General features: G+C 42.9%; 1 protein-coding gene across 4 annotated transcripts in view; it reads right to left on the reverse strand.

Annotated features, from left to right (window-relative positions):
- col15a1b (collagen, type XV, alpha 1b) overlaps positions 1–10000 on the reverse strand; it is a 59047-nt gene that overhangs the window by 20158 nt on the left and 28889 nt on the right. For 3 of the 4 annotated variants that reach the window (XM_063219114.1, XM_063219112.1, XM_063219111.1), the window contains 12 exons: positions 8809–8935; positions 8406–8443; positions 7987–8181; positions 7851–7877; positions 7593–7655; positions 7298–7393; positions 6611–6673; positions 5597–5737; positions 3649–3786; positions 1246–1290; positions 971–1006; positions 175–303 (listed from right to left, as the gene is read on the reverse strand). In XM_063219114.1, coding sequence (XP_063075184.1) covers positions 175–303; positions 971–1006; positions 1246–1290; positions 3649–3786; positions 5597–5737; positions 6611–6673; positions 7298–7393; positions 7593–7655; positions 7851–7877; positions 7987–8181; positions 8406–8443; positions 8809–8935 — 1098 coding nt within the window. The remainder of the gene's footprint in view (positions 1–174; positions 304–970; positions 1007–1245; positions 1291–3648; positions 3787–5596; positions 5738–6610; positions 6674–7297; positions 7394–7592; positions 7656–7850; positions 7878–7986; positions 8182–8405; positions 8444–8808; positions 8936–10000) is intronic. The other variant, XM_063219113.1, reaches the window with a different exon arrangement.

Genomic DNA, 10000 nt, shown 5'->3' on the forward strand with positions numbered 1-10000 from the left:
GTAAATCCCCCTTTAGGCAGACCTAGGCAGACCTAAAGACTGTTCTATTCAATGCTAGGAGTATTATGACATGCCCCTTTAGGCAGACCGGAACATGGTCATGTTAGGTGCCCATAGCAACCTATTACATTGGCATATCTCTATATACTTAAATAATCTCTGACAGTACTGTACCTCAAGAGTGATGCCATTTCCTGAGGTCCCTGGTGGGCCGGGTGGCCCTGGAGGTCCCTGTAGGCCGGGAGAGCCCATCGGACCTGCCGGCCCAGGTAAGCCGACCGCTCCGTCCTCACCCGAGTCACCCTGCAGGGGAAAGGGGGAGTGCGGAAAACCAAAGTATTCAGGATCGGTCTGGTGGAGACTGGCGATGCATTTTTTTTCCATGTCTGGTGTAAAATAGAATAGGGTAAGATGTGTCATGCTGGTCAGAGTGCACTCCCGCTCCATCACTGATGGCAGACCTGCGTGCTCCCTGTGCACCCCCATGATTTAGGCGATCTAGACAGCACACTTAAGCCCCAATCAGACTAGAAGCGCAATGCAGGTTGAAAAGGCAAAAAGGGTGCACCACACAGCACTGACTTTTTGTGCCTCCATCACACAGAAAGCTGTTTTCCCAGGCCAGGCTCGTCCGGCCCTTATTGATGTCTGCAGTGCAGCAGCATCATTCAACAGTGCATCACGACTTGACTACAATTGTCTGTGCCCACATCATGCTTTCAGGACAGCTGGTGCGTGGTCAAAATAGAAATGTTGACATAAAGAAAATGGCATGTTCTTCCCTAAATGTGTTTGTGCTCAAACTCTTTAAATAAATGAACTTTGGTGACCTGCAGCAACAGCATAATAAAATAACTACCATAAAATTGCAAAAAGAGAGTAAAAGTATTGCAATTAGGGTTGCCCTACTGTGTAAATGTGTCTACCAGCCTAGAAACACAGCTAAGAATAGTATGTGGTGCACAATTACCTTTTTCCCAGGTAGTCCTGCTAATCCACGCTCTCCCTAGACAATGGAACATCATATATTATCCACTTTTTGAAGAACACTCACTTATTGAATAATCATAAGTCTGGCCACATTCTTCTTTCAGAGAGAATAAAGTTGGTGAAAAGTAAAAGGTCAATATATACATAAGGGATCTTTCCACACATGCACACACGCCCATGTTACATTTGCAAGACCTTTTCAATTTTCAAATGATTCACTTCTTTGCCGTGCAATATATATCACATATATATTACCTTAAACCCTTTGGGACCACGTGGACCTGGGAAACCGTCATGACCCTGTAGACAAAAGACAGATATTTCACATCAGGCTAAATGACTTTCTCATAATGATATAGTCAGTGTTTGTGTCTGTAACTAAATGAAAATGAAATGTTACAGAAATGTGTGTGTGTGTGTGTGTGTGTGTGTGTGTGTGTGTGTGTGTGTGTGTGTGTGTGTGTGTGTGTGTGTGTGTGTGTGTGTGTGTGTGTGTGTGTGTGTGTGTGTGTGTGTCTGTCTGTCTGTCTGTCTGTGTCTGTGTCTGTGTCTGTGTATGTGTCTGTCTGTGTCTGTGTATGTGTCTGTCTGTGTCTGTGTGTGTGTCTGTGTCTGTGTCTGTGTGTGTCTGTGTCTGTCTGTGTCTGTGTGTGTGTGTGTGTCTGTGTGTGTGTGTGTGTATGTGTATGTGTATGTGTATGTGTCTGTGTATGTGTATGTGTATGTGTATGTGTATGTGTATGTGTATGTGTATGTGTATGTGTATGTGTATGTGTATGTGTATGTGCATGTGCATGTGTATGTGTGTCTTTGTGTGATGCGTGGAAATTTGGAACAGAGCCTTCCACATGGTGTTAGTAAAAGCAAAAACCAAAGTTGTTCAAAAAGACAGATTTTCTCCAACAGTTCATGTTCAGCAAACACGCGTAGTTTTAGTTTAAAGCTTGTTAAAAGTTAATTGAATGAATTTAGAATAAAAAGCAATGATAAAGTATTGTAGTAAGTATTGCATATGTATTATACAATATGGGATAAGCACCCCTAATGAGGTGCAGTATGCATAATTGAGTGCCACCTACTGGTAAGGTTGTATACTGCAACCTGCAAAAATTTATTTTCACCCTTTTCAAACATGCGGTCAGTTGATGGTTGAATGCTTACAGTTTTTCTCGATTGCCTACACACAATTTTCGGAATCGCTCTTCGAATTCTCAAAACTCTACACACAAATCTCCAAACCTCACACACAACGGGCCAAACTCTTCACTACCTCTGAAAAATGCACGTCTTGTCTCAAAACAATGTACTCTCTTCTAAAAACCTCATTTTGTCGTCAAATGACACACACAGACAGTCACTACAATACACATTTGCAGACCCATTAAAACACTGTTGGGCACAGGGTAAAACTAATTTATCCCAGTAACTTGGGCTTTTTTTGTTCTGGATTGCATGGATACTGTGACATAAGTTGGAAAAACTTCATTCCCACAACACACAAACAGAAACAGAAAGATTTGTATGTCTTTTTCACAAAAATAACACAAAGATAAACCCCACTGCCTATTTGGCAGTACAAAAAACCCATTACATTACTGTATAGCCTATTGCTATGAAAAAAAAAACTCTATACTCAACTTGAAACACAGTAGAAACTTATTTTTTTCAGTGTTCTACTTACTAAAGAGGGTATTTTTCTGTAGTAAAATACTGAAATATTGTTTTTAGACTCGGAGTACACAGACGTGTATATATTTTACATATTTTTAAAAATATTTAAAAATTGCACTAATGTATTGTAAAATATTGGGTAACCGCATGAAAGTTATGTCTTGTATAACATAGTTTTGAGTTCAAAAACTAAACAAATGGGTTTTCTCCTTGCATCCACTCATTTTTCATCAATATGACATGCAATGTGTGTCCTTATGGGGTGATGATTTCAGATTGTAAACCGGTATGAAGAGAGTTTGCCCATGTGATGAGGAAGTGAACATAGTTGCAGTTGATTGTAGTGTTGTGAATGACAGTGTGTTCCATGAGAAACCCAGTGTTTTTCTTTATGAAAATTGAGTGTAATCCAGAGAATTGTGTGTAATGGTGTGAAAAGAGTGTGTTTTAAAACTGGAATTTGAGTGTTAAGTAGGAATTGTGTTTAGTGTTCAGTGACATTGGTTAGGGGAGTTGGGAAATGGGTGAGATGTTCCGAGAATTGTGTGTGAAGTACCAGAACTTGTGTGGAGGCAATCGAGAAAAACTGTAATAATACCCTGAAATATAAGTTAAAACTTATATGGAAAACAAACAAGGAACAGCTTTTAAGGTGAGCTGCAAGGCCACTAAACCACACAAAAATCCCTTCTATGTAATATTTGAATTTCAAACAAACCAAATTGGAGATGCTCTATGGTGACCAAAAGAACAGGTACTTCGAATATGTACGGCACGACAGAACTTAAACGTAATTAATTGAAAGAAAATGGTAAACTTTAGAAACAAGCAATAGCTTCCCATATCAATTTCAGGCAATACCCTCAAACTCACACATGCAGCCAGAAGCAGAAACAGCCAGGGTGAGCGCAGTCAAGGAACATGGATGGCATGTTATCAGTGTTGGAGAAAAATTCTGTCTTTTCTTAAGCCTGCTGTCTCATTGACCTGAGAGAGCCAGGGCAATACTTCTCCGGAACCAAGCCCAGATTCAAACGCGGAACCAAAGCCGGACGAAAAGTCCGATCCAAACCCAGAGCCCGACCCAGAACCACTAAGGTCCTCTACTTCCTCAAACACCAGGCGCTAGGGTCCCGTAGGGAAGGGCAAGACAATCATCAAAGGGAAGAGGAGAGGAGAGGAAGACACAAGTCATTAAGGACCTCTGGTAAGGATAGCATTAACATTACCTTTCTAATGTAGCTAAAAAAATACACTGTATATCTCCCTATATACTCACTAAGTAACACGTGCACTTTAGAAAACAATTGGGGTCTGCCTACACTAATTTACGATTGGCTAGTGTATGCATTTTTTAGCCAATTTTGTTAAGTTGTACCCGACTAAAGCCTGGAGATCTTTTACAGACACATACTGAAACAGTTTAATTTGCTGTAATTGTAGTGCTGCATAGGCATATTCCCAGATGTACACTATATTACCAAAAGTATTCGTTCACCTACCTTGACTGACTCACATATGAACTTCACTGCCATCCAATTCCCAACCCATAGGGTTCGATATGATACAAGTCCACCTTTTGTAGCTATTGCAGCTTCAACTCATCTGTGAAGTCTACCTACTTTTTAACCATTCTTCCAAAAGCACATTGGTGAGATCACACACTGATGTTGGTTAAGAAAGCCTGCCTTTCAGTCTCTGCTTCAATTCATCCCAAAGGCGTTCTATCAGGTTTAGGTTAGGACTCCGTGCAGGCCAGTCAAGTTCATCCATACCAGACTCTGTCATCCATGTCTTCTTTATGGACCTTAGTTTGTGCACTGGTGCAGAGTCATATTGGAAGAGGACAGGGCCCGCTCCAAACTATTCCTGCAAGGTTGGGAGCATGGAATTGCCCAAAATGTTTTGGTATCCTAAAGCATTCAAAGTTGCTTTCACTGGAACTATGGGGCCAAGCCTAACTATTGAAAAACAACCCCACACACCATAATTTCTCATCCACCAAATTTCACACTCCACACAGTGCAGTCACAGTGCAATTCTCTTGTCAACCTCAGAAACCCTGATACGTCCATCAGATTCACAGATGGAAAGGTGTGAACCATCACACATTGTACTGTGGCTTGGACGCAGCTGCTAAGCCATGGAAACCCATTGCATGAGGTTCTCTGCATGGTGTACTTGGGCTACTCTGAAGGTCACATGAAGTTTGGAGCTCTGTGGCAATTGACTATGCAGAAAGTCAAGCACAGGGCAGCCGTGCCCTAGTGGTTAGAGAGTTGGTCTTTCAATCTAAGGGTTGCTGGTTCGAATCCCCCCTGACCTCTCCCTTCACCTCCATCCATGGCTGAGGTGCCCTTGAGCAAGGCACCTAACCCCACATTGCTCCAGGGACTGTAACCAATAAAAAATGAAAGCGTCAGCTAAGTGACATGTAATGTAATGTAATGTCAACCACCTCTTTGCACTATGCTCCTCAGCATCTGCTGACCCCATTACATGGCCTACCACTTCATGGTTGACTTCCATTTCTTATAATAAAGCTCACAGCTGAATGGGGAATACCTAGCCGCGAGGTCATTTCATGAATGCATTTGTTGCACTGGTGGCATCCTATAATGGTTCCACACTGGAGTTCACTGAGATACTGCGAGCAGCCCATTCTTTCAGAAATGTTTGTAAAAACAGTCTGCATAGCTAGGTGCTTTATTTAATGCACCTTTGACCAGATAATTACAGGCAGGACGCCTGATTCTGATCATTTGGATGGGTGAGCGAATACTTTTGGTAATATGAAGTAGTGTATTTCCTGAGCCTATGCCTGCAGCATTGTTAAACACAGATAGAGTCGAATTCCCGGTAGAGCTCCAGGGCCTGCTGCCAGAGTGACCTTCAGCCGAGGATGCTGATCTGTCTGTGAGCGAAGGGTACTTACAGGCACGCCTGGTTTACCCACGGGTCCTTCCTTTCCAGGGGCTCCGGGCCGGCCCGGGGGCCCAGGTAGCAGGGCCTCAGGTGGGGTGAGCGGGCCTGGGGGCCCAGGGGGCCCTGGTGGCCCGGGAGGACCAGGGGGACCCTGGGTAAGGACAGATGTAAGGAGATGATATGGTTATAAGGGGTAAGGCAGAGGTTAGAGAGAGAGCCTGTGTAGACAGCATTACAGTATGTATACTACTGTATGTGGGCTTATGAACGAACAATTAAACAAGACTTTGCACAGCCATCTCATCGTAGTATCAACGAATTGTAGTGATAGTCTACTGACATTTTTCAAAAACGGTCTTAAATCTTCAATCAACATTGTATCTTGCCAGCCTTTCTAGCAGAAAAAAACACACATCTAACCCTCTTAATGGGGTGCAAAGCATCACTTTAACATCCACTTACATGTCTGCTTTACAGTTTGATTCATTCATATTCATAGACCTGAATCATAATTACAGCACAGACAACTGTATAATGATATTCAGAATAATCAACTCTCATTGACTCCACTCATCAAGCTCCAATCATGGCACCCACTGCACTGGGATAACTCTACTGAATTGGTTGAGTGCCAAGGGGCTGATGACAGGGGCCTGCTGAGCTCCCCCTGCTGGTAGATGTGTGGAACTTTGGAATGAGGAGTCTACACAATTCACACTCTGTTTCAGTGCGTAATTACAGTAATATGCCATACACTGAAACATGAACACTGAAGTGCACAAGTGCACCATATGAGATCTAGAATAAAACATATTTTTGTTTGTTTTTTATTCCATGGCAGACAAGTCGAAACAAAGGGTGAAGACAATGGTCGAAACGTAATCCTAGGGCTTTTGAGTGTGCAGACTCCTCACTCCAAATGTTCAGTCAGCCTTTGTCCTGCACCTTTTCCTAGGATGTGTGCACAATTTTAACCCTCAGCTGTATGGAACTTAACAGCCGATCATCTTATTTCCATACTCACTCTGATAATTTCTGTATCGCTGTCAAAGTCTCCGAATCCAGAGCCGTATGCATCAATGGCATCCTGTAAAATACAGCAGCCATTCGTCAAAACCAAAAAATAAGCACCACACCACACACCTTGCTAACTTTATCAGGCAGAAAATCACGCTGCATATGATGACCCAAGTCTCGTGAGAGTATTGTACTATACAGGAGAGTACTTGATACACCATCAAGCTACATATAAGAGTGGACTTGGAGGTATCATGCAAGCCTGGTTTTACCATACCACATGAAATTCATGTTTGGTCTGGATCCTCAATACCCTGGAGAGCTTGGTTGAGAGGAGTGAGCTCAGCTCTGGTTTGAAATGAGTGGTGACCTATCGCTGACAGTTGACGTTCATGGCGTATGTTATTATGCGCCCAAGCACGTTCGCTTATTGCCCGGCCACCTGGAGGACGACTAATCCCTCCCCAGAGAAGCGTGATGAGACCACTCCTGAATTACGAAGCAGTTCTAAATGAATGGTCTGGCCTGTCAGACTAGTATCATAAAAAAACACCACAATGACATTATCATAGTCTTGCAAATGAAGTTTGAACTGATACCTCAATATCTACTGTATATCTACATCTAACAGAAACAAAAAAAACAACAACAACACATGACTGAAGATTGAAAAACATAACAGATAGTCACTGACCGGATATCTGGATGCGCTGGAGAACACGCGTTCGCCTGGTGGTCCAGGAGGTCCGGGTGGCCCCGGGGGGCCGTACAAACCCACTCCAGGCTCACCCTGCCGGGGGTAGGAGAGACATCAGAAGCCATTACCACCCCATGGCTTCAAGTGCTCAACCAATACCAGCTATCAGATGCTGACAAAAATTCATTTAGATGCATGGTCGATTGCAAAATCTTGTAAACAGCTGTTCTGACACTGTAATGACAAATACCCTCTTTCTAATCAGTAGTGTGTGATCAACGGACAGTCTCACCTTGTCACCCTTGGCTCCAATCTCCCCAGCTAATCCAGGAGTCCCAGCTGGTCCTCTCAGGCCCTGAGAGAGACACAGTTGATCCAGTGAGGTTGACGTGTGATATTAACTTTGGAGGCAGCAGTTAACCACTGATTTGACAGTGTGAGTATCCGAGAGAGAAGGTGTGCAAGTGCTACATGCTGTAGTGATGGCCTGAAGAAGACACTGATTCAGACAGACCACAACCCAAACCAAAGATTATGTGTAGGTACTTACTGGCATTCCATCTTGTCCTTTGCGACCCTACAGGAAAAAAAAAAGTGCAATACAAATTGCAATACAAAATTGTTAGTTCACAGGGCACGTTGCACATTACAAAGATCTTGCAGTGTGTTCATTTTGAGACACGTACAGGCACGCCATCCTTCCCAGGTCTTCCTGGGTTCCCTGGTACCCCAGCAGGGCCCTGGGGCCCCCTCTGCCCCGGCTGCCCAGACGCGGTTCCTGCTCTTGAGGCGCTGGTGGGGCCAGGGGGCCCGGGAGGACCTGGAAGGCCACGAGGACCCGGGTCCCCACGCTCCCCTTTGGGCCCCTGGCCAATCGGACCCTATGGAAACAAGAAAAAAAGTAATGCTGTTTGTTTGTTGTAACTGCATATCACCAGCACGTGATAACTGACAGTACATACAGTAGGGACTTCTTTCCTGTTTGTAAAGCTTTTTATTAGGTAGGGTCATCACTGCCAGTGCAACAACACAAGAATTGAATATATAATTTTAGCTACCATGATCACGCAGTATCATGGATGAAATGCAGTTTCATTGTACTTACATCACCTGACCGCTCTCCAAGTTCCTCAGTGCCATGCCCTGAAACCAAACAGCATATTCATCCACTGAAGCACCACTTTATTAATTGATTACCAGAATCAATAGCTATATATAAACAACCTCCAGCATTTTGTTAACAGTTATTACTATAATATTATAATGTTCATAGTATAGTATAGTATAAAAATCAAGTATGTTACTATAGTATAATAGTGAAATATATGGTATAATACAGTATATAGTACAATATATAGTATAATTTAGTATATTACAGTATACTATTCAGTATGCTACAGTATAGCATAGCACCGTATCACATCACATAGTACAGTATAGTAAAAGGTATTATGGTATGATAGTCTATCAGTGATGTTGAAGCTCTAGTGTGGATGTCCAGATGGTACCTCCCAGCAGCACCTCCTGTGTGGGGTAGGTGTCCTCTGTAGGCACCAGGTGTCCAGAGTGTCCAGACAGCTCATCGTCCTCTACCACAGGGCCCACCGTTGGAGGGGCCCGCACTGGTGCTTCAGGCTGCACAAGATACACAAGACAGTCACTTACTGTCTCTGTCTTATGATGTCTGATGTCTCATTCATTTTCTGCATTTGAAGGGTTTATTTGCAAAACGGTGTATCTCCATTTTTGGACTTTTGCATTTTATTATTGGAAATGACTGTTCAGAGGTCAGAGGAATTCTTACCATTTCACATATTTTGGGAACATACTTTTTTAACCTACATAAAATGCATTTTGCAATGCAATTCAATGGAATGCCCAATACAAAATGTCAATTTCCCAACATTCTACAAAATGGAGATACACCGTTTTGCAAATAAACCCTTCATTTTTTCAAATTTGTCCATTTCTTACTTTCTTTCTTTCTTTCTTTCTTTCTTTTTTTCTTTCTTTCTTTCTTTCTTTCTACACTCCCTTACACATATGCAGTTACATATTTGCCCTCATGTGAAAAAAGACAAGAGGGTACAGTAGCTTATGTGTGGCATGGAGGATAAACACGAGAACGCCGGCCCGGCAGCGTGCTGTACATCAGTGAGTCATACTTCATGCCACGTCCACCACCGGCGGTAACCAAGGCGGTTGAGAAAAAGCCTCTGTCTCGCATGGAGATAAAAGCACACGGATGCTGAGCATGTGATGCCTCTGGATAGGTACGTACAGCATGATGGAAATGACAAGGACGCAAACACTGGGCCGTTTTCAGTGGGAATAATGCAACATGTGATTGCATTCTTTATATAGAGGTGGATTTCAAACCACTGTATTGTGCCATAAAACAGGGAGAATGCATTTAAGACAGGATGTGTGCACTGAATACAATTTTCCCCTTCCGCATGTTCACAGAGTAGCACACCATTTGCATGCAAATCATTCCATATTTAGTGAGAACATGGCACGTCAGATCTGCTTTGCTTCTGTTTTGAAAACAAATGATGCAAGCCAGTAAAAAGCATGAAGTGGGCAAGATTATGCAACATCTTCCACAAGCTAAACTGTAGTTCATTCTCACGCCACTTTACAGTAATTCACTTAGTATGCGTGGTTAGACTCATAATGGCAGGGGATTGTGATGCCTTA

The sequence above is a fragment of the Engraulis encrasicolus genome, chromosome 16, assembly GCF_034702125.1.
Source record: "Engraulis encrasicolus isolate BLACKSEA-1 chromosome 16, IST_EnEncr_1.0, whole genome shotgun sequence".
Lineage (NCBI taxonomy): Eukaryota > Metazoa > Chordata > Actinopteri > Clupeiformes > Engraulidae > Engraulis > Engraulis encrasicolus.